Below are 23,842 nucleotides of genomic sequence, written 5' to 3' on the forward strand. Positions count from 1 at the left end.
AAGCCCTTCAGCCACTCTGCATTTCTCATTGGAAGGAGGAGATACAGCCATCCACGTCCTCTGCCACCTCTGCTTCAGGGCAGACTCAGGCACTCGCTTGCAGCAGACCAAAGCCCTGTCAGTGTTGGACACCTCTTCCCAACATACCCAATGTGCTGTTTTACAAACTGTGTTTATGTCGTATCCCAGAACTGTCTCTTACAAATGCATTGGCACAATAACTGGACTTCGTGGCAGCTGGTGTGTAGCTGAGGTGGGAGGGCGGGGGGAAAGTATAGTATTGGTCAGGTTTGCTTTAAGGAAATATTGCCATCCAGACCTGAAGGAGTGATTAGCCCCAGCCTGAGCAAAGCACTCAGAACTGGTAGGACAAAGCACAATAAAAGAAATGAAGCCACATCTCTGGAGGGGTAGGGTTCAGGAGCTATCAGCATCCCGTTTTGCTTCTGATCATCAGTCTAAAGCTTGGAGGAGGGAAGGGGAAGCAAAAAGACCTTGTGCAATGAAACGCTTCAGCACCAAACCCGAAGGAAGGAGGACAGGGAGGGCTTGGTTACGGCCCATCCACTCCTCCTCGCTGGCTACTTCCAGCACACCATTCATGAAGGAGGTTAAAACTAAGTCTGTAGTTGCTCTTCCTCCACTCCGGTGTCTGCCCGCTCTGCAAGCTGAGATTGGTTGTTGGAAGTCTTTGTGCTCCTAACTCCCCAGCATGGCCGCCCACACGCCTCCCCCTGCTGCCCTAGCGCTGCCCAGTGTGGCTGTGAACAGCTAACGCTGCGATCTGTGGAGGGATACAGGAGGTGCAGCTGCCTGATGCAGCAGGGCCCACGCAAGGTTGCACCAGTAGCTTTTGTAGTGCAGCGTCCTGCCCCGAGCCAGTCGGGCATCTTCCTGTGTGGTATAAAATCGGGGAACAGCATTGTCCTGGGGTGTTTGTTTTTAACTGAGGCAGTTAACAGTTTGCACATAGTCATACCTAAAGGTTTGCTATTTTATTTATCCAATATACTGCAAGGGGGAGCGTGATCGTCTTGAGCGCTGGACAGCTGTAGGGCACCTGTTCTTCAAATACTGCGGGGAGGACAGATAGCAAGGAGAGGGAGAGACCACCTGGATCCTCACGGCAGCAGAAGACCACGTATTCAGGGAATTTCTCGGGCTGCATGTTTTGACATGAAGCGTGTGGTAACCTGTGGGGAAAAGAGGTGCTGCACAGACCTCAGCAGTGCTGTCCACAGAGGAGCAGGTGATACGGTCCCCTTCTCCCCAGGGAACTTGAGCAGATCTGCCTGCTTCCCTGCCGTGGTCCGGATGCTGAGCCCCCGAGACCCTTACTGATGAATGCAGATTATCCAATTTTATCCAAATACTTCTCCTCATCTCTAAAAAAACCCAAACCAAGACAGCAAATACAGGGGCTGGACTGGGGGTACCAAACTGTTGGCTTGTCAGTGTTCCAGCTGTATCTAGCCCCACATTTCATTATTAAAGGTTTTAGGATTTTTCTTTTTCCCTTTTGCTTATTTTGACCCTGAATGCAGGTGCTTTCAACCTCTTGACAATCCAGAGTGCAGTTGCTCTGGATAACACATTGGAGACACACGTGCTGTGAGTCTCTGAGGTGCTTTTAGCATTGCGTTGGAGCCCACACAGGTCTGCGTTACTTAGCAAACATTAGCAGCAGCAGTCAGATGAGAAGCCTGGTAATAAATCAGTTGTAAGGGTCAAGAGGGGACAACATCACCTTGCAATCCTGCTGCAATTCCAGTTTAGCCACTGCGGTATGAGGGTTGTACAGAAGATAGAAAAGCAGGAGCAAACTTAAACTCAGCTTTCTTTTAGAAGTAACACCAAAAAGGTGTAGATTTTTTTTATTACTTTGGCAACTGCACAGATTTGGATGCTGCTTTCCCATCCATCCCTTGCGGAACCAGCTTTTAGAAGCAGTTTCCCTGGACATGGAAAACAGAAGTATTGTCAAGTATCTTCTGTGAAAGTTCACTTGTCAAATCCTAGGCAGTCTAGTTTCACCATGTAAAAGCTGAGGCAGGATAAAATGCTGCACAGTGCTTCCTACCTTGTTCAGCACATACAAGTTCGCAAATTCACCTGGCCATACTGGCAGTTACAGTGCTTTATTTTTGCTATTCCCAGAGGAGTCAGGACAGTTATTCCCCACTGTTAACTCTCCTGCTAGGTACAGCAAGGGAGTGACAGTACTAATGTGCTTTCTTCTCCTGTTGTTCAGTCTCATCCCTGGCATTTCTTTGTCTTAGTTTAACAGGTATTTGGGTTTTTTTCAGCGAGGGGCTTTCTCAGCAGTATTCCCCAGTAGACTCTCAGGTAATCTTGGGGCCAGTCAATTGTTTTGCACTCTGCTTAGCAGCCTGGCTGGTGTGTACTGCCTGTAGCAACTGCTGGGTGAAAAATCACAGGTGCCCTTTATGAACAGCCTAGGAATTCAAAGTCATAGGCAGTTTTCTGAGCATCTCTAGATAGGCTTTCAAGTGGCAAGATTGTTAAAAATAAAATAAAATGCTGTCTTCTGTTTTTTTAATTTATAGGGGTCACCTTAAAATTTTCCTGTGGGACTGGAAGGGAGGCTGGAAGCATTGTCTGTTTTTAAGATCTCATATTCTCATATATATGTTCATGACTTTGCGAGATGGGTCGTTTAGAGCGCCACCAGGTTAGGGCACACTGTTCTGTCATGGCAGATAATATTTTGTGGAAGGACGCATACTATTTCTTTAAAAATGTAGACTGGGGGAGACAAGGGAGAGTTGGCAGAAACTTTTGCATAAAGCATTGTGACAGAGCAGCCAGGGAATATATTGCATGCTAATAAAGTTCCTTCTTCAGTGTGAAAAGTGCGTGCTTTGTGAGTGGCAGCGGGTCTTTTTTTACCTTTTGACATTCTAACTTGACCCATAATGAGGCATCCACCAGCACGCCTTTTCAGTCCTTTCCAAAGAGTTGCCAAAACTAGAGAGGTTTTTTTTTTTAGAATAATCTGTGACCCAGCAAGGTTGGCTGTAAGGTTTGTTTGTTTTTCTCTCTCCCACTGGTTCCTACTATTCTCTTACTCCCACATCCTATCCGACTCTTGTTTTCAAATGTATTCTTCAGCCTTCTCTTTCCCTACCTACTGCATCCTGTGTTCTGCTTTCTGACTTCCTTCTCTTTTCTTATAGCTTTTCTTTCCAGTTCCTGTTCGTTCTGGTCCCCAAAGAACGAGGAGTGAAACATTAACAGTTGCTGGAGGACCAAGTTAATATGGCTGTTGTTATGAGTTTAGAGTTCAGGTGAGGACTCCGGGTGACATCCTTTGTGTACAACATTGTGCCTCGGAGCTCTCTGCAGCACTTCATTGCTGGGCAGCAGAGGGGAAGGTATATCTGTACCTCACCCACTGCCATCTACAGCCCAGCATTTAAGATAAAAATACTCAGGAAAGTCGATCTTTGCTAAGGTATGGATGTTCCAGTTATTGCAAGTTAGTTAACAGGTGGTAAATTGCTCTGCTATTATCACTTCACTGTGTGTCTCAGTTACAAAGAAAGTGAAAAGCTTCAGACATAGGGTAAGCAAAGCAAGTGGATTTGAATCATCACACGTGTCTTGATAGGGCATATGGGAGTTGCAGGTACTTTGACAGTGGTTTGAAAAACAGGTCATTTCACAGTCAATTCAGTGTCGTCTTCACAGAATACCTGTGTCTTCTTTTCTAAGTCATGTTGCTGCTTTTACAATAAGGCTCTTACATTAGTAGGGAATATATCCCTGTGCTATCTGTACCTCTCTGTCAGTTGAGGATCACCATCCTCATAAATCTGTGCTTACAAGACATGCAGGCACTTGCTGTGCTGATGTCAACGTACCCTGAATATGAATCACAGATATAAAATACTTACATTACTAATAATTTCTCCGTTGAAATGTTGCATGGGTAAGGCTGGAAAATGTAGGTCTTTATTATCTTTCTGAGGATACACTTAATTAGTGTATCACTAGCTTTTATGTTGTTTGGAAATACAGCTTTACAGACTAAATAAAGAAGAGCATTTTCCAGCTGAGGTTAGCTGTATCCAAAGGCTTGATTAGTCTGACCCTTGCAGTCCACAAAGTCTACTACTGTACATGGAAATGTGCCTGGAAGAAGAAACTTGTTAACATAATAGTCGCTGTGCTGGGAAATTTATCTTCCTGCTCATTTCTTATGCCTGTGATGCCCAGATGGTTATAATTTGTGCTAATGTAATGTTCTGTCCTGCTGGTTTATTTCTATCCAGGATTGATCCATTTATGTATGGCTGCATATGGCAATTAGTTTTCATTTTTTATCTTATTTTACACATTTTTGTGCATACAAGTTATAAGGAGGAGTCCACCTCGTAAAACAAGTTTGGTATAAATGGATTGGTGAATAGATATACCTGACCTGCTGAGATGTTATGTACTTTTACCAACATCATCCTAACAGAGAAATGAATGTAAAGAAATTAAAACCTGATGTATTTATTACCTATATATGTATAAAATTCCACTGCTTTTCAGATTTGTAGATGATGTTATATAGTTCTCAGTTAACTTTTGTAATTTAAAATATTTGGTTTAGGAATGTAACTGTAGTACGTAGTTATTTCTTGAAAGACTACCTAGGTTATTAATGAAAAAAAAAACCTGATAAAATGAAGGTGATTTAAAAATGGAGAAATACACCTATATATATATAGATATTTTAGTTTAATGCATCTCTTCAAACTTGTTTCAGGTTGAAGAAACTTCTTGAGCAGGAGAAGATCTATCAAGCCCGGAAGGAGAAGGAACATACAAAGAGACTCAATAAACTAAGAGAAGAACTAGTCAAGCTCAAATCATTTGCACTCATGCTGGTGGATGAAAGACAAATGCATATTGAACAACTTGGTCAACAAAGCCAGAAAATACAGGACTTAAATCAAAAACTAAAGGAAGAAGAAGAAAAGCTTAAAATTATTAGTGCAAAAACAAAAGAAGATGGACAAAAACTGATGAAGTTAGAGGCAGAACTTGAACACAAAACATCATCATTTTCTCAAGAACATGAGGAGATGACTGCTAAACTGGCTAATCAAGAGTCACATAATAGACAGCTAAGGCTTAAGCTCGTGGGGTTGACTCGCAGGATAGAGGAGCTAGAAGATACTAATAAGAATCTTCAAAAAGCTGAGGAGGAACTTCAAGAACTAAGAGATAAAATAGCGAAAGGGGAATGTGGGAACTCTAGCTTAATGGCAGAAGTGGAAAACCTCCGCAAGCGTGTGCTTGAAATGGAGGGGAAAGATGAAGAGATCACAAAAACCGAATCCCAGTGTAAAGAGCTGAAAAATAAACTGCAAGAGGAAGAGCACCATAGCAAAGAGTTGAAACTGGAAGTGGAAAAATTGCAGAAAAGAATGTCAGAACTAGAGAAGCTGGAAGAGGCTTTCAGTAAAAGTAAGTCTGAATGCACCCAGCTACACTTAAACTTGGAGAAAGAAAAGAATTTGACTAAGGATTTGATAAATGAGTTGGAAGTGGTGAAGACTCGAGTGAAAGACCTTGAGGCCTCAGAAAGCAAGTTGGAAAAGGCTGAAATAAGCTTAAAAGATGACCTTACGAAGCTGAAGTCATTTACTGTAATGTTGGTGGATGAACGAAAAAATATGATGGAAAAAATAAAACAGGAGGAAAAAAAGGTTGAGGGTCTAAACAAGAATTTTAAAGTTGAACAAGGGAAAGTTATGGATGTAACAGAGAAACTGATAGAAGAAAGTAAGAAATTTTTGAAACTGAAATCCGAAATGGAGGAAAAAGTGTCTAGTTTGACAAAGGAAAGGGATGAGTTAATTGGCAAACTGAGAAGTGAAGAAGAAAAATCCTCTGAACTAAGCTGTAGAGTTGACCTGTTAAAGAAACGAATTGATGGTATGGAGGAAGTAGAAAGAGAAATTACAAGAGGTCGAGCCAGGAAAGGACCAGAGCATGGTTGTCATGAGGACAACAAGATTAAAGAACTTACCGTTGAAATTGAAAGACTGAAAAAACGTCTCAAACAATTGGAAGTGGTTGAAGGAGATTTGATGAAGACAGAAGACGAATATGATCAGCTAGAGCAGAAATTTAGAACTGAGCAGGATAAAGCTAACTTTCTTTCTCAGCAGCTGGAGGAGATGAAACTCCAGATTGCCAAAACCAAAGCAATAGAAAAAGGTGAAGCAGTGAGCCAGGAGGCAGAGCTGAGGCACAGGTTTCGTCTGGAAGAGGCGAAAAGCAGAGATTTGAAAGCAGAAGTTCAAGCTCTTAAGGAAAAGATCCATGAGCTGATGAACAAAGAAGACCAGCTTTCCCAGCTCCAAGTCGATTATTCGGTTCTGCAGCAAAGGTTTATGGAAGAAGAAAATAAAAACAAGAGCATGGGGCAGGAAGTTCTGAACCTAACAAGAGAGCTGGAGCTTTCTAAGCGTTACAGCCGTGCTCTGAGGCCCAGCATAAATGGACGAAGAATGGTCGATGTTCCCGTGACGTCCACCGGTGTGCAAACAGATGCTGTGAGCAGTGAAGCAGCAGAAGAAGAAACTCCAGCAGTATTTATAAGGAAATCCTTCCAGGAGGAGAATCACATCATGAGCAATCTGCGACAGGTAGGCCTGAAAAAACCCATGGAGCGTTCTTCAGTGCTCGAGAGATATCCTCCAGCAGCAAATGAACTTGCAATGAGGAAATCTTGGATACCATGGATGAGAAAGAGAGAAACTGGGGCTCAGGCAACTCCTGATAAAGGACCCCGAACCCACAGTAGTCCAGCGCATCCCGGGGAGGTTGTCCTTTCACCAAAGCAGGGGCAACCTCTTCATATTCGGGTGACACCAGACCATGAGAACAGCACAGCTACTTTGGAGATAACCAGTCCAACCTCAGAGGAATTTTTTTCAAGTACCACTGTCATTCCTACTTTGGGAAATCAGAAGCCACGAATAACCATCATTCCCTCTCCAAATGTTATGCCACAAAAAGGAAAAGGCAGTGAAAGTCCCATGGGCCCAGATCGTTCTATGTCTCCAGTCACTATAACAACATTCTCCAGGGAAAAGTCCCCAGAGGGAGGGAGAGCACCCTTCGCCGACAGACCTGCATCGCCAATTCAGATTATGACAGTATCAACATCCGCAGCACCGGCAGAAATCTCTGTCTCTCCGCAATCACAAGATATGACCATGGGAAGGGCTGTCTTCAAAGTAACACCAGAAAAACAAACCGTCCCGACTCCAATCCGCAAATACAATGCCAACGCCAACATTATTACGACAGAAGACAACAAAATCCACATCCACTTAGGTTCCCAGTTTAAACGCTCTCCCACTGCTGCACCTGATGGTGCGAGTCCTGTGATAACAGTCAGACCAGTGAACATAGCAGCAGAGAAAGAAGTTGTGACCGGTACCGTCCTTCGATCGCCCCGGAACAACCTGTCCTCGCGACCTGCAGCAAGCAAGGTGACAAGTACTATCACTATAACGCCTGTTACAACGTCTTCCACCCGAGGAACACAATCAGTGGTAAGCAGTGTAGTCTCATGATGTAAGGAGAAGGGCAACCATAGTGTAGGTTTGAGACACCAGCAGGGAAAATGGGTGGGGTGAGTAGAAACTCTTGACTTCCCTGCAGTTTTTTCAGATATGAGTTTAACTATAAAATCGGAATTTGCCTGATTCATATATTTTTGTACCAGTGTTGGATGCTGGTATACTTTTGGCATTATCTCCCAAAGGAGTAACATTCAAAGGAAGTCCCTTCAAAGTTCCTTTAAGGTTATTTTCGTAATGGCAATCCTGTAAAATTGCAAGTGGAGAGACAGAGAGGGACAAAGAACGATGGAGATGACAGAGCAGGAAACTATTTTTATTTTTGATGAGTGCAATTTCTGACTTCTGAAAACACTCATAATGATTTTTGGCCCAGATGGCGGGTCTTTAGAGTCTGATCATGCAGGCTGGCATTTCTTTGGTATAATCCCATTACAGTTATAATTCAATTAATAGCTGCTATAATGCTGAACTCCAAAGGAATAAATAGCCAGACACAGTATCATTGCTTATAGCTCCAAGCCTCTTTCAGCCAGTGAATAGTAAAGCTCTTTCTGTTCCTCTGAAATTCTGAACTTCTGTATTACAATAGTGCTTCCTCTAACATGTTTTTTTGCTGCTTTGTGCCTCTGTGGTGGTACCCCGGCTTCTTTTTTGGTACTTAAATCAGTCTCTCACCTCTGTCTTTAAACATATTGGACAATATTTATTGATAATCCTCCCCCCAGGTTTATTATTGGACATGGTTTTGCATTCCTTTAGTTGGAAATACCCTGGGAAAGAAGAATTTAACCAAAATAGAAAACCAGCAGTACTGTATTAGTCCAAAAGCTTATTTAGCTAGACAGAGCCTGCAGCAGATGCTTAGGGGAAGATTATTTTAAGTGGGTAAACACACAGTAATGTTTTCCTCAGCGTCTGTTCCCAGTTTTTGGCAATAGGTGGGTATTTCTTTCTGAACCAGGGCCTGTAGCCACATCTTTGTGTTTAATAGACCGTGGCGGAGTTTTCTTCTATTTATTCTTCTAATTGCTTTTTGAACTCATTTATACTGTTGTTTCCACAGCATCAGGGGGCAGTGAATTCAGTTGTGGGCTCTGGGAAAAATGCTCTTTTGTTTGATACCTTTTATGTAATACCTTCATTGGTTACAGCCTCTTTCTTGTATCTTGACAAATACTGAATAGTCATCCACAGTTCATTTGTCCGTGCCGCTCAGGAGTCTGCAGACCCCTACAACACGCCTCTTCAGCCATCCCTTTCCAAGCTGAAATGTCAAAGTGTATTTAAGATACACTTCCACACTTTTGGAGAGAAGCTGCCATTCCCATTTAAGCCCTCTGACTTAAGAAAATTTGCATTTGTCCTACAGATCTATTTGGGATTACACGTGCGTGCCCTCTCTCTCCCCACATATATAATGTACTCTAGATACTTTACTGTACAGTGTTTTCCTACATACTAGAGGCAACTGTTCATTTTTCAAAAAGTCTTGAATTAATTCATTTACAAACTCCTTTGTCTCTCAGAGGCTTGGAAAACTTTTTTTAAGAGTTCCTCATTCTTTTTTACTAGATGTCTGTCTCTACTGTGATGATGCACTGAACCGTGGCAGACAAAATTTTTTTGTTTTGTTTTCATCTGGATAAAAAGTGGCTTCTTTCTTCACTTCATCCTCCCTGATTTGGAATGTAAGGAAACTAGTTCAACCATAAGATTTACTTTATCCTATGCTTTCCTTTGTTTTTTAGGGTCCCTAGTCAGATGAACAGGGAACTTCTAACAAGCCCAAATGTGCCTTTTCCTCCCTAACCCCCTGAAAAAAAATAGAAGTTGTGTATTCACCATCTGTTTTGCAAATGACTACTTTGCAAACACATTTCAATACCCCTAGTCAGAAAAAACAAGTTGTGACCATTTACCCAGTAACCCTAGAAGAAACCAACATTGATAGAATTTTGAGTGTTTAAGTTCATAAAATCAAAGAAGACAAACTGATACAAAACTGCTTTCTTAGCTCACTGGTTTCAATATTTTTCTTAGCTCTCCTCATGCAAGATGCTCTGTACAATGTACTAATGCAGTGCCAAACTACAAAGGGGAAAATAATCCTAAAGTTCCTAGCGCTCATCTGTTGCTATAACAAATTTGCAGTTACTCTTTTCGTGTTTGAAAACATTTAACGCTGCTTCAGTTTGAATTTATAGTTATCTTCAGTACTGCAGGTGAAGTTAATTTTAAGGTGCACACACAGTACTTTTAAAGGTTCAGCCTTCAAGAGCTGTGGTGTCTCCCTGCATATGTCAGTCCAAAACCAGAGACTGTGGTTTCAGGATGGATCATCATGATTTTTGAATCCCATGAATCCCATGGATTAAGGGGTGTTATGGTTGTGTTGATTTACACTGACATACACTCTAGAGTAGCTAGAGATTTATATTCCCCTGATCCAAGTCCTATTCTGAGTCTGCAACAGTTTTGATTTAGAAAAAATGAGACGTTCGTCCAAAGAAAGACACAGGCATCTGAAGGAGAAGTTGGGAAGTTTTTGAGCACTTAACCAAAATGATCAATGAAAAAAGGTGCTGGTCAGTGACTGTCTCCACTGGCACCTGAACTTGCTGGACCCCAATATTTTGGAGGCGCTTTGTGTTCTGCCTGCTGCAGAAGCCCAGGGCTGGCCAGCTGAGCAACTGGCCTCATCACACCAGCGCCACCACCCAGACTGTCCAGTCCCACAGGGGTCTCCATGGCAGGAGCTTTGGTGCATCCTGGATCCCACTGCCGATGTGATGGAGACTGTTAGACCAGTTGGACTGAATTCAGCATTTAACACAGAACCATTGCCACTTTGGATAAAAAAAAAAAAAAAAAGAACCAAACCCTAAGCTGGTAACTGCCTTTTATGTGATAGCCTATGGATTTGGGTAATTACCATAGAAGTGGAAAAACTGGGTTTTGGTCGTCTTTAGCTTGATTAGAGTCAAACTCATTCCCAGAAAAATACTTGGACTACCCTAGCAGACCTAGCAGATAGGTTTTTTTTATTACAGATGGACCACAGCACAACCAAAAATTCAAGACTATGAGACCAGAGGATACGCAGACCAAAATGAGCCTGAAACTGTAGCCTGTTTGTTAGTCTTGCCTTAGCACATTAGCCCAAGTCTCTGTTCCCAGGACAGTTCATATAGTTTACATTAAAAACCTCACAGAACAAAAACAAATATTCTTTGGGAAAAAAAAACCAACTGTGGTGCCTATATCCTGTTTTTTGATTTAGGTCTTACATTTGGCTGTGGGATTGCTGGTAAATTTGGATTTTCTTTGGCTACCAGGATGGGTGTCACTCCTATAATCACTTCATCCCTGTGCTCCCCACCTCCTACAAGGCTGGCATCCAGTGCTGGCTGTATACGCTGCCAGGGTACACAGTGAAACCGGTGACATGCAAATCTGCAGGGAGCAGAGGGAATCCCGGCTGCAGCAGAGCCAGCGTAGTGGTGCGGCACCAACCATGCAGAGCGTCCTGTGGCTGAGGCAGCAAGGCACAGCTGAAAGGCCGTTGGGTGCCAGAGCTAACTGGGCACACGTTAAAGCATCTATAAGGCTACTTTCATTTGGGCAGCATTTAGTTTGAGATCGGCATCTAAATTTAGCTCTTTGTAGGTGTCCCGTATATGCTCTAAGGTTCTGTTAGAGTTACTAGAGATCCAGGGGTCAGCTCACTTGCCTGTATAGAGATGCATGGTGCTGTCTGCGTGCCCTGTGGCAGTTGAGACACGTGCATGAGGCTGGTAGGTGTAACACAGACCTGTACCTTTCTGCAGTGGAAGTTGATGGGATACCTCAGATGGCACAAGATGCCTCGGTGCAGGCAACTGAGTCAGACCCTAGTCATCAGTGCCTTTGTCAGCACTGAGCCCTGTATGCTGGCTCTGTGGAGTCTGCAGGGTGATTCAGCTGAGATGCTGCTAGCTTCAGTGTGAGCTGAATTGCCCACTGGGCTCCACTGACTGTATTGCCTAGATCTCAAGTCCCACCCTTTCAGGATTCAGTTGCCTAAACATACATCTTTAGTGTCATTTTAAGCGCTGTCAAGTAGCCTATCTAACTTCCAGCTGCTTCATGAGAGGCTGCGGGTCTCCTTGGGTCCTCTGTCTTATCTACCAACCCTGTGCAGATGGCTTGAGTAGCCCAGGGCATCTCACATTGCACTAGATAGCTGTGTCAACCACTGAACTGAACCATTTCTGTCCAGGGCAAGCTGGTCCCTGATCTGATTGAGAACAAGTGCTGAAAAAGCACCTTTGTTATGAAAATCTTCCAAAAGTAGACGTGTGCATGAAAGCACTCTTTTTGCGTATCTATAAAATGCACTAAGCAGGATCTGTTATAAACCACTAAAACATCCTAAATGTTCTGTACATTCAAATTGCTTTTCTTCCTTGAATGAGACTGTCCAACCTTACTGCAACCTCAGTGTCTGCAGTGAGCGCTGATTATTGACCTAACCAGCTTAGCAGCTGCATGTATTTATCTCCCTCTCAGTAATGTATTTACTAACCTCGCTCTGGTCCCCTGTGCTGTTCCAGCACCGTGTACTGCCCATTCAGAGCCAGCCAGCGTCACTCTGCGTCCCACGGGGCTGCGTCTCAGGCGCTCCGTGCGTAAGAGTTGGTTTCTGGTTGGAGCCGCATTCCTGTGTCAACCAGAAGACAGCAGCCTACAGACAAACAGGGCTGGAGGGAATTGCTTAGAGTTTGGTTCTTGGAAGAAATGACCAAGAGAGAGACAGTCGTGTGGGTTCTCTGGCACAGATACTACAGACGCGTACTGCAGAGCGTCCTCTGCTTGCTTACCCCATCACTCTGGCCAAAGGGGACTGCTTGCTGAAGAGCCACCTTTGTGCCATTTCACTTAGCAAACACAAAATGCTTTTGCAGCTGTATGTGAAGCAGGCATTAGCTTCTGTATGATCAACATGTCAGTATGCTGTAAGGAAGGCAACTAAGAAATTTAAAGCAAGTTAGAGTTCTTTACAAAGTGCTTTTGACTGATTTAGGCTTGAAATGATTAACTTGAAAGCACCCAAATCCTTAGTTAATAATTTACATGTGAATAAAGCTGAAGAAATGCCTGAGATTCCAGCTACTTCATTTGATTGCCTCATGTTTACACACTGTGGAGCTCTTTCAGGGAGTACAAGATGTTTGTCATTTGGGTTCCCTGGGATGTTGACATATTTTCCAAGGCTGATGGAATGCATTTGCATGTTTTGCCCTACAGAATTGTATGGGCCTAACTTGTTTTGACATCTACATGTGAGTTCCATATTAGCCTTTAGACTGCTATTGTAAATGTTGCTTTTAGTTATTGAAAATGGCTTCCTTCCTGCCAGGCAGACAGCATTCAAGTTTTCCAATTGTGATTTTTTTTTTGTGTACACATGGGGTTTTCAACTGTTCTTAGAAGATTAAGGAACGGTTTTTCTTTGAATACTCAGGATGCAGACAGAAGGCTCTGATGCTACTGTCTGGAAATCCTTTGAGAGAGAAAAATGCTCCTTCGTGGAGCATTTTTTAAGAGCATTTTTAAGTAGATGTGCAAATACATGTTGCAGTCGACGCGATCCCCTAATCCAACCTATTTCAGCAGTTTAGTTTTATTTTGCTTACGTGTCATAAGTTACAGAATTTATTCATTTAGCAGACAGTTCTAGCTAGGATTCCAGGATCTTATGAAAAGTGTTCTCTTTTGTGAGATCAAAGCCTTCGTCCACATTCTGAACAGAAAAAAGTCACATATGAAATTCCACTGAGACACTGAAGTTGCCACTGCTAACATTTGTGTCTGTATTGCACACTGTGGAAAACAAAACACATTTGCCTTTCAAAATTGTCATGGTTATAAGTATTTTCATTAGGTCATGGTCCATAAGGGGTAGCTTCCAGTTTTGGCCTTGCAGAGCATGTGCAACATTATCTGGCCAGTGGAGACAGAAAATACCAGTTGGCCCTTTTGAATCTTTTTGTCCTATCCAAGTGCTCCTTGTGCATTTACACAGTGGGATTCAGTTGCCTAAACGTATGTACTGGTTGCCATTTTCAAAATATAGGATAGCCAGCCTGGCCTCCAGCTGGTGCTCAGCAGGGCACACGTCCCTGGTAGGCATCGTGTTGGGTCTGCCAGCTCCATGCTTGGATCCTCAAACGGATTCCATCCAGAAGAAAAAAATCATTAAAAATTTCTCAAGGCCATATTTTTTTTTTTTTATTCTGAAGTCCCCAAACTTGAGGATAAGTGTGCTTGGTAGGCTTGTTGTCCAGGGCAGCAGGCTGGCAGAGGTAGTAAAATGACCATGTCCACACTGCCTTGAGGTATCCCTGGAAATCTGGGCTGCCTGCTTCACCCTCCTTCAAGCTGTGGCTAGGGCTTGGAGGGGGGAGCCCTCTCCCACATCCCTCCTCCCACAGCCACAGGAAAAGGAAAGCCAGATCTCTGCCCTGTCTCCCTCTCCCAGCCCTTCTCGCTTCCCTCTGCCCCTGCACTTCCCAGAGCAGAAATAAGTGGCCCCAGCATACTTCGGGAAGCAAAGTTCAGTTGCATCTCTACTGCTGAGAAATCTTGCCCCAGCTCTGAAAATAATGGCAGTTACTCAGGGTTCAGCATTAGCCTCATATGGCTATACTGTTTTGAGGGCCCGTGCTAGTCTCTGTGCAAGATGCTAATATTGTGCCTGACAGCTAAGCCAGTGTTTCGGTAGCCTCTAAGGCCATCCTGCAGTGTGTTGTGCTGTGGAATTGGAGCTTTGCAGGGACAAACTCCATCCTCATGACATCTTGATCCAAAACACCAGACCTCAGCTCTGGGAAACTTGTTTCATCCCGACTTTGTACCTTTGGTCCTGCTCTAGCAGTATGTGCTACCACCAGGTTCCAAATGCGAACATTAATTTGCTAATAGGCGTGATTTGGGACATTATTGCTTGCGAGGTAAATGAAGAATCAATGAAAAATATAAGATGAGCATATATGAGAAGAAAAAGTCCTCCATTTGTGTAATTTCTCTCTGTGTCTCTCTTTTGCAGACAGGACAGGATGGGTCATCCCCGAGACCTACACCCACCCGCATTCCTGTGTCAAAAGGTATGAAAGCAGGAAAGCCAGTAGTGGCAGCCCCAGGAGCAGGAAATGTGACAAAATTCGAGCCTCGTGCCGAGACTCAGTCTATGAAAATAGAACTGAAGAAATCTTCAGCCAGCAGCTCTGCCTCCCTGGGCGGGGGTCAGGGCTGATGGCGGTGGCTCAGGGGGTATGTTCTGCAGGTTTTGCTGCTACCATGGAAGTCAGCCCCCTGTCTGTGTAGTTGCTCACGTTTGCCTGTACTAATGGAATCCTGCAGCTGTCACTTACAACAAACTAATAAGTGTGTGCACTGACTACTTAAGTAACAACATCCTTTTATTTTCTTACTGAAGTTAAAAAAGAAAAAGCCATCAAAAAGGCAGTTGTATGCCAGGAAGATTTTCAGGCTAGGAAGTGAGAATGGGGCAACTGCACTAGGTTATTAATCTAGCGCAGGATTTCTTAATGGTAGACTTGGTCACTTTTTACTAGATCAAAGGAAGTTTGGTCACTTTTACTAGATTGTCTTCCACCTTAACGGATCACTTTCCACCTTCGCTACTGCATGGGGCACTTTCCTTCCTGCCTGTGATCACATTATTGAGTTGCCGCGTTGCCTAGGGAAGCAATGCCAGGAGGCAGCGCGCTTGAGGTCCTGATTTAATGAAAGCCAGTACCTCAGGTGCAGGAGGGAGGAGAAGAGAGAAAGGATGGGCACCGTGTGACCAGCCTTCTCTCCAGGAGTCTCCCATCCAAATCAGCGTTTCTCAGTGGTGAGCTGCTTTCTTAAGGCGGTTACAAAATGCAAGGGAGTATAGGGAGGTTGCACAATGTTTGCCAGCAGCAGTGCTAAGCAGTAGCTTATTTCTTCCAGAGGGGGTTAACGCTTATAGACAGTACTTGCAACCAGGTCCCTGACTTACACACACGGGGTTACTGCCAGCTCAGGGGTCAGATGAAGGCAAGTGAGCCAAAAGGTGTTTAGTCTTTAGAAAAAGCTTGAGAAACATTGATCTGGCTAAAATCAATACAGTCCAGTTGTGCCTGCTCCAAAGACCACTAAAGGCTCTGAAGCAAGTCACTCCATTGGCTTCACTAGGTTGTCCATTTTCCTGGTTGGATGAACTTGTGCTATATTTAAGCCTGAGCTGCAAAGCATCCTTACGTCTTAGAGGGGAAGTCAGCACAGACTGCTGGTGGCAGAAATTGCTATCCAAAGGCACAGCTCAGGTACAGACAGTGAAAGAGATAGGGTTTGGTATGGAAGTTACTTTCAATTCTCAGTTGTTTGAAATGTTTTGTCTTAAATACAGACCACCTCACAATACCATGGCAATTCATTGTTTTTCCTTCCCTCTTTGTGATTTCCTCATTTATACGTTTGCATTTTTAAGCATGTTTTAAGGAATTGTTCCAGCATGGAAATGGTGTGGATGCCAGTGATTGTTATGAGTGTTTATTTAGTAACAGTAAAGTTATTAAAGTGATAAATTTCCACAGAAGAAAGTCACAAGCAAAAGAAATGGAGCCGAGCAGACTGATAAATGATGATTTTAAAGCTTGTAGAATACCTCAACTACTACAGCAAGCTGTAAAGGTCCCAGTGGTTAGGAATAGCTTTCAGAAGGCAAGGCAGGAAGACCACCAATAAATAATAAATACAATTCACAGAAAAGAAAATGCACCAGTGGGTGAAATATTAAATGGCTTTCTGTCTGGGAGAAGAGATTTGATGGAAGAATCTGCCACAGAAGGTCAGCAAAATTATATTCAGTCCAAGCAATGTTTAGTCTTTGGTCTGCACTTTGCATTGCTCTCCAATTTAAGATCCAGATATGGCCATTATCCCAGCGTAAAGCTGGCATTTTATTATTCACATGAAGGGCATGTTGTCTGTGGTGTAAAAGCTGCTGCCACATCAGAAAAGAAGTAGCTTTCAATTTTTACACATGTAGCACCTGCAATACCTGTTAATTTTAAGGTTCTGGGTCCTATGACATCTGAAAATCAGATTCATATTAGTAGCATTTTTCATAACACTCAATTCCCAATATTTCAGATAAAACTTGGAAACTGGAATTAGCAAGCAATGCCAGAAATACATCAGATCCTCTCAACTAATTGTTACCACTTAAAAGCCTCAATTTGTCAATAAACTGTTGCCGAGATCTTACTGTTCTTATTGTAACATAGACTTTTTAGCAGATGTTTGAAGAAAACACATTATTAAGAGCTTTTTGCTGGATATACACTCTAAATACTGGCACCGAAACAAGTCTTCAGGTCAAAACAGTCATTTAAATAATATTGCAAACATGAGCCCCACGCTAATGTGGCTTGATACAGTGATGAACTACAGCTGCCGTAAGCCTTCCTTTTCAGATCCTTTCTTCAAAGAAACCTAGTTCCTTAGTTAACTGTTGCTGTACCCACGGCAATATTCTATGGGTGCCTGTGGTTGAAAAATTTGTTTGTTTTGCTTGAGATCTAAGAAACTAATTCACCTGACGCAACAAGCCAGCCTTACAGTACCTGAAATCCAGGACACACAGATTAGCACAACTGAAGCAGAACTGCGGGCACAAGCTGGGGATTACTCTTATAAAGAATCGGTAGGATTTATGAGATGGACTCGAGAAATTCCAGACAGGTCAGACCAAGGATCCTGTTATTTTTCCCAGCACAACAAAAAGGAACTTTTCCTCCATAGCAGAAACCCAAAGAGTTGGAATCAGGCAACTGGTTTAACCATTAGCTAAAAATAGGTATTTAGTTGTATTAGTAATTTTTAACATCTCTTTTAATTGATTTGAGATTCTTGTTTCTTAAAGGTAGAAGAAGGGTAGAGAGAAGAAGATAAAAGAAAGCCTATAGTTCAGAAGTCTTAAAAGTTGAAGCGTAACTGTCTTTATTATATTGGAATTTCCTCTAAATCTGAAGACAGTTATGTTGAGTGACTACAGTAAGATTCTCCATTCAGTCGGGTAGCTCCAGAAGGCAGTTTAGACAACTAAGTCTAAAGAGAGTGCCTAAGCCCCAGAGGCATCCTGAAAATCTTCCTGAAGGTCTTCCACTGCTCTTGTCTGGTCAGTGTTTCAGTTGTGACTTAACTAGCACTGCAGCCTCAGAACCTAATTGAGATCCATAATCTAGGTATTCTTGTATTTCCTCTAAGGACTTTAAGTCAAGCCACAATTTCATGGTCACTTGAAGTCAGGATGTAACCCCACACTGGAATCAAAAGCTGTAGTCTTATCTGTGTCACCTCCAGCCAAGAAAGTACTCACTTCCAAGAAAGTACTCACTTCCATGTGGTTGTCCCTTGAGGTGGCACAAGTGTTTGAACTTAACTGGGGAACTGATCTGAACTAAAAGGGATCTGGCAAAAAGCATAAAGGCTAGCTTTAACATAGCTTAGTTCCAGGCTCTCGGGCCAGAAAAAGAACGAAGGCAAGCATAGGAAACCAGTGGCTGTTTTAAAGTGACTGGGGAGTCATGAATGCCTCCTAGTAGATCAAATACAAATGTAGGGGTAGTGCTGCTTATTTTAAAAAGCTTTTGATTAAAAGCTTTTCTTCAAAGGTAGGAGATGGGTCCCCCTTCTCACCAGTATCTGAGGAGACTCAAACACACATCAGCTCCAGCCAGGTTCGCCACTGGCGCTGACAGACAGTTGAGGGGGAAGACGGTGGCATTCTCATTCCCTCCTGTAAAGGCTGTGCTGTTCTGCATGGAGGGCTTCGGTATTCACTGAGCAGAAACAAGAGAGTGGTTGAGTGGTCAGGATATTGAACTAGGAGGAGAGAGCTCGCCCGGATTCTGGTCCCTATTCCAAAGGCTGCCTTTGAGCCTGGCCTTCTGTGAAAAGGAGGCTTATAAGATGAAGCGTCTGTGTTCATCCATTCCTCCATCTGTCCTTTGTTGATGAATAACATTGAACACATCAACCAATTTCAACTAAATCTGACAAAGCAATAGGGGTCTCCAGAATAAGAAGTTCTTCCAGTTTAATGAAAAGGGCAACAGAGAAGACAAGCAAGACCTTAGCAGTGCCCCACTGCGTGGAAGAATGTAGCATGAGCTCACCTTCGTACAACACCAAAGAATGGACACAAGACAGTGATGTCAGAAATACCACAAGGACAAGTTTTGTTCAGACCTCAGGTTTTACTATGCAATGAAGAATCAAACTCTGATACACCAATCCACAGGAAAATATTAGGGCCTTTATTTACAGGGCTTCTTGTGTATTCTACATTACTGGATTACAACGCAGAAACCAAGCCTTCCTCTGCCCAGGTGATCATCCAGAATGATTCATTTTCATGCTTTCTTTCTCCTACCTTTTTCTCTGTACTGATTTGTTTTTTAATGAACTGGAACGGTTTCAGTAGCAAAATGCATTCAACTCTGTGTAATAATGATAGTTACAGTGCTTCATCATCGGGAACTGAGCTGGCTGAGAACCAATCTTTGTATTTGTGGTAGGATTCAATGTCAGCTGGAGAGGTGCTGTGTTCTGACTGACTGCGGTCCCATATAAGCAGTCGTGACAACTCAAGCCCAGCAGTGGGAACATATGGCTTAGGACAGCAGTAAGGTGGAGAGGGAAAATGCCAACCCATTCACGAGCAGCACACATGGACTGGGAAGGTGCACCCTCAGTTCTCCAACTTTAAATCTGTTTCGTAATAAGTTTTCCACTGTCTTCCCTAGATTAGATCCCATCACCTGAATTACTGTTACATATGAGTATTGCTAACGTAGTCATTGGCAGAGCAATACATTTGAGTAAGTGTGACTGAAAATGAGGGAGCACAGAACTTCAGCCCTAATGCCTGGGGGATTTCTCTCAGATTGGTAAAATGCTAAGTAAATAATAGAAGAAAAACAGAGATTTTGATTTATTTTGCCCACCTTTTTTGCCTTTCATGACACCAATTAGTGTGATTTTTCAAAAAAACAAGTAACACTTTGTGACTCTTCTGAATATGCCCATAGAGCATGCATGTTACCATATTTAAACCTCAAACCACTTACAGCACATAGTAATTAGCATCATCTGAGTAATCTCTAAAGTCACGTTAATATGTTGATTCATGCCAGTTGGGTGCGAAGTCGTATGTTACTGCCTGAAATGTGCTGCACATGTTGTAAAACATGCTCAATATTTACAGGAACACTCAGTTAATTCTGATGAGATGTGGAAGAGCATGTCTTTAAAGAGAGCAAGCTACTGTCCTGCTGGGTTTCAGGTGCTTGGCATAAGCTGCAACAGTCAGGACAATTTTCAGACCAATTATATGTTCCCATCCCACATCAGTGGCCAATTCCATTGAGTGTCTTTGAAATCTGTAGTTTGCTGGCAGGAGTTTCTGTGAGCTCATCTTTCGAACTTGTTTTCATTTAGGGGAATGTTTTTCTCCCCTACGTCACTGTGAGTTATCCTCTTTCCCTTAATTTTGCCTGAGCTCTCTCAGGCAAAACTATACGCAACATTTCTCATTATAGATGTTAACTTCACTTTGAATCTTACTCCCTACACACTGCTCTTACTTTTTGGAAGATGCAATCAGGGTTCACTACTCTCAGATGCGGAGCTATCAGCTCTGAGAGTCAGGTATGAATCGCTCAGGTATGAATGGTTCTTCACTTTAAGAACTCTCTTCGGGATTTTAAAAATAGAAATACTGATGTATCATTCTCTTCTGTTGCTTGGGCGTGCGTCATCTGTGGTACATTTGTATTATCTAGTGTTACTTGTTTGTATATATTGTAAGAAGAAATTAAACTTCACATGTTAAAATGTCAGTTGATGGGCTTCATTATATGAACTGGTGTTTTTCCTAGGCCAGCTGTTAATTGTGTGTTTCCTGGAGAAGTTCTGATTTACATCACTGGGACTGAAAGCAGAATTAGCAGTTTTACATTAACTTTGTTTTCCTGTCATTAAAATAAATTGTTTTGTTTAAGTGAATTTATAGCTCCTTGAAATATTCACATCTATAACTCTAGAAAAATTTATGTAATCATATCCTACAGATACCATCGTATTCCTACAGGGGGTCGTCCAACAGGACTCTGACAAAATCTGCCCTACTATAATTTTAGCTTAATAACTGCTCAGACACCTCTTTTAGTAACTAGAGTGTGTGTGTATATATATGTGTGTGTGTGTGTGTAATATATATATATTTATATATATATATATAAGCATTTCAAATACAAACAACTGACAGACAAACTAAGAGCATAAATGTGTGTGAGAAATGAATGAACAAATGAATACTAGTAGTGGAAATTATTTGATTTTTTAAATTATTTCTCCTACTCTTTTCTGCATAATTGCTATTCTTGGTCTGTAGGAGGGAGACTGATTCAGAAACCTACTGTAGTTTTGCTGTTCATTCCGTGACTGAGCCTTTACAAGGAGCATGATATTTTTCTGCTACCCATTCTGTTTTTAGAATTTTGTATCTAAACTCTGTATTAATATATAACGTGCATAGTGAATATTAAGAAAAAAATAATTTCATATAGAGTTCGTGTGACTCCCATTGAAGTTAATGGGAGAGTTCGCCTGAGGTTACAATCTGATATTAAGTAAATGCAGCTTTTTACATCATATTCTGCAAGAGCTTGAAGTTAGAGAACAGCACTGGTTGTAAGGTAAAATCTTACTATAGTTTACGGTTCTTTCACATTCATTGCTCAAATTTGGTAGAACTAGTATACATATCTTGTTGAAACTCATTTGTTATTGATATATTATATGGAAAAGAAAGGCTTTCTATTCGGGAAATTCTATTATTTCATTTGCCTTAACGTACTTTCTTGAATGTCGCCTCAGCCCTGCTTTTCTGATTCACCGTGTAGGAAAAGCATCGCTGGAATCTGCCATCTAGTGGCAAAGCTCTGGCATTAAGAGTACACGGAAAACATTTTGATTTTTCTTCCTTCCTATAATGTAACTTAATCAAACATCTTGAAAACATTAGTTGGGAAGCAGACAAAGGCAGAATTCCATAAAAATGTAAAAGGGAATAATGATATGATTAGTGTCATTTCTTGGGTCGTGTAAATTTTGAAAAATCTTCAGACTATTAAGAGAGGAAGGAATCTTAAGAAAAATAATTTCTATTAAGAAAATTAGTATTTCTGAAAATGTATTATTGTATGTTTCTAGTTAGCATTGGTACAGTTATATTATTTAAAATGCATAAAATACAACTTTCCAGAGAAAAATGTCATTGATAAGCTAAATTCTTATATTTAAAAAGTTGCCTGTAAGGCCAGTGTATATCGATAGAAGAAAAGAAGACCAAGTCATTAGTATTTCAGCAGAGCCCAGAGATTAATCAGGATCAGGCATCTCCTACATTACACACAGGGCAAAGTTAAACCCAGCCTTTCAAAGACAATGTCAACACTTAGTTTTGCGTGCTGTGGCTGAAATTTATCCCCATTAAAGTCAGTAGCAAAATTCAAGCAGACTTGCTGAATAAAACCAGCATAGGTTTCTAAGCCAAATTTAAATAAAAAACGAGAAATGACCCCATACCTCTTCCTCATCCCCATTTCAGAATTGCTAGCAGATTTATGATGGATTTGCTTAGACAGGATGAAAGAGGCCCAACTTCAGGTCGTCTTCTACCTGATTCGGGTGTGGGACTGGAACCTTGGTGTCCCTGTGGTTTAATTCATTCAGCTGTTTTATTCTTTTTCCCTATGGATGACCAAATGATGGTCTTGACACTGAAGTGGAAGCCAAGGGCCTCTGAGCCCTAGCCTGGTACTAATTTGGTTTCCCTTTGTAGCATTAGCCAGGACGGTTTTTATCAACCAGTGATGTGAGAGTAAGCCTGTGAGACATTTCGAGAAGAAAAATGCGTTGCACTGCCGTTGTAATTGTTCTTTCAAGTAACTTGTCATTCATTTGCAGTTTCATAAAACCACCTGTTTTGCTATCTTCTCTTTTAGAGAGTGTCATCATTCACCAGTTACGCATGAACTCTAGATGAGTTACCGCCCCCACTACACGCGCTCTGTGTGCACTACCCTCCTTGCCAGTTGGATGGATCACTGTAGAAGCTCTCTACCATCAACACCAGGGTCACTTGTGCTACTGATTATTCGTGGAAGTATTTATGGCTTCCATTAGATTTTATATATTTTTTCTTGGTAGAGCTTTAAGAATGAAGGGCCTTGCTGATATTTTGAAAGTACATAGTCAGAGAGAGAGAAGCAGTCTTTCTGCCAGCTGAATTTCACTTTTATTTGCAAAGCCTAAGGCACGTGCTTGATTTTGTTTGATGTTTGCCATATAATTTATTTTTATAATACACTTTGTAAAGTAACTGTCCCAAAGTTGCAATTCCTGTTGTCCATGGCGCGTTTATTTGTAGAATACACTGTCAAATTCGCAATTTGATATTTTTGTAATAGAGAGTATGTAAAGAAAGAAAAATTTAACTTCAACAATGTTTTGTGTTTAAATGGAAAAATATTCAGCGCATTTTTTTTGCCACCATGAGATTCTGTGAGACTAAATACTCTGAAGACTGCTGTATGGAATTTGTACTATTGCGGAATATTTCTTGCACTGTGTGACGGTTTGGCATAATTTTAAGTATTAAAGTCCAATGCCTTGAAATACAACCAGATTTACTCATTTTAAACAATGTAAGCCAGTTTTTAAAGCTGTGATTTTTTTTTCTATATAATGTATGTTTTTACTTCTGCCTGTACCAAAAAAAGTTGATTTTCATTACACTGTAACTAATAAATTTTCACAACTATGCAAAGGTAATCAAGTGTTTGAATTTTAACTCTAATTTCTTAAGGTTGACAGTACTCACAATATGTATTTGTTTATAGGGTCAGAACGTATGCCTTTGGAAGTTACTTTTTCTGACTGGTATTTCACTGCGGTATCACAGTGATGTACACAGTAAAACTGATTCAGATGTCAAGATACAAGAGGGATCTGTCACCAAGACCTTAATGACTTCATGGTTTCTAACCTTGCGCTTTCACTGCATTGGCAGAGCTGTTCTGTTGGTACCATCAGAATATTTAGTCTGGGACTAATAGGACTGTATAAAT

General features: G+C 41.8%; 1 protein-coding gene across 6 annotated transcripts in view; it reads left to right on the forward strand.

Annotated features, from left to right (window-relative positions):
• The window catches only part of FILIP1 (filamin A interacting protein 1), a 112,653-nt gene extending 89,118 nt beyond the window's left edge, over positions 1 to 23,535 (forward strand). For 5 of the 6 annotated variants that reach the window (XM_087775495.1, XM_087775496.1, XM_087775497.1 and 2 more), the window contains 3 exons: positions 4,778 to 7,583; positions 14,701 to 14,924; positions 22,718 to 23,535. In XM_087775495.1, the coding sequence (XP_087631621.1) occupies positions 4,778 to 7,583; positions 14,701 to 14,907 (3,013 nt within the window). In that variant the 3' untranslated portion in view covers positions 14,908 to 14,924; positions 22,718 to 23,535. The remainder of the gene's footprint in view (positions 1 to 4,777; positions 7,584 to 14,700; positions 14,925 to 22,717) is intronic. The other variant, XM_009475631.2, reaches the window with a different exon arrangement.
• The last annotated feature ends 307 nt before the right edge of the window (positions 23,536 to 23,842 follow it).

The sequence above is a fragment of the Nipponia nippon genome, unplaced genomic scaffold (assembly GCF_047370975.1).
Source record: "Nipponia nippon isolate SJK-2023a ecotype South Korea unplaced genomic scaffold, ASM4737097v1 scaffold_4, whole genome shotgun sequence".
NCBI classification, from domain to species: Eukaryota; Metazoa; Chordata; class Aves; order Pelecaniformes; family Threskiornithidae; genus Nipponia; species Nipponia nippon.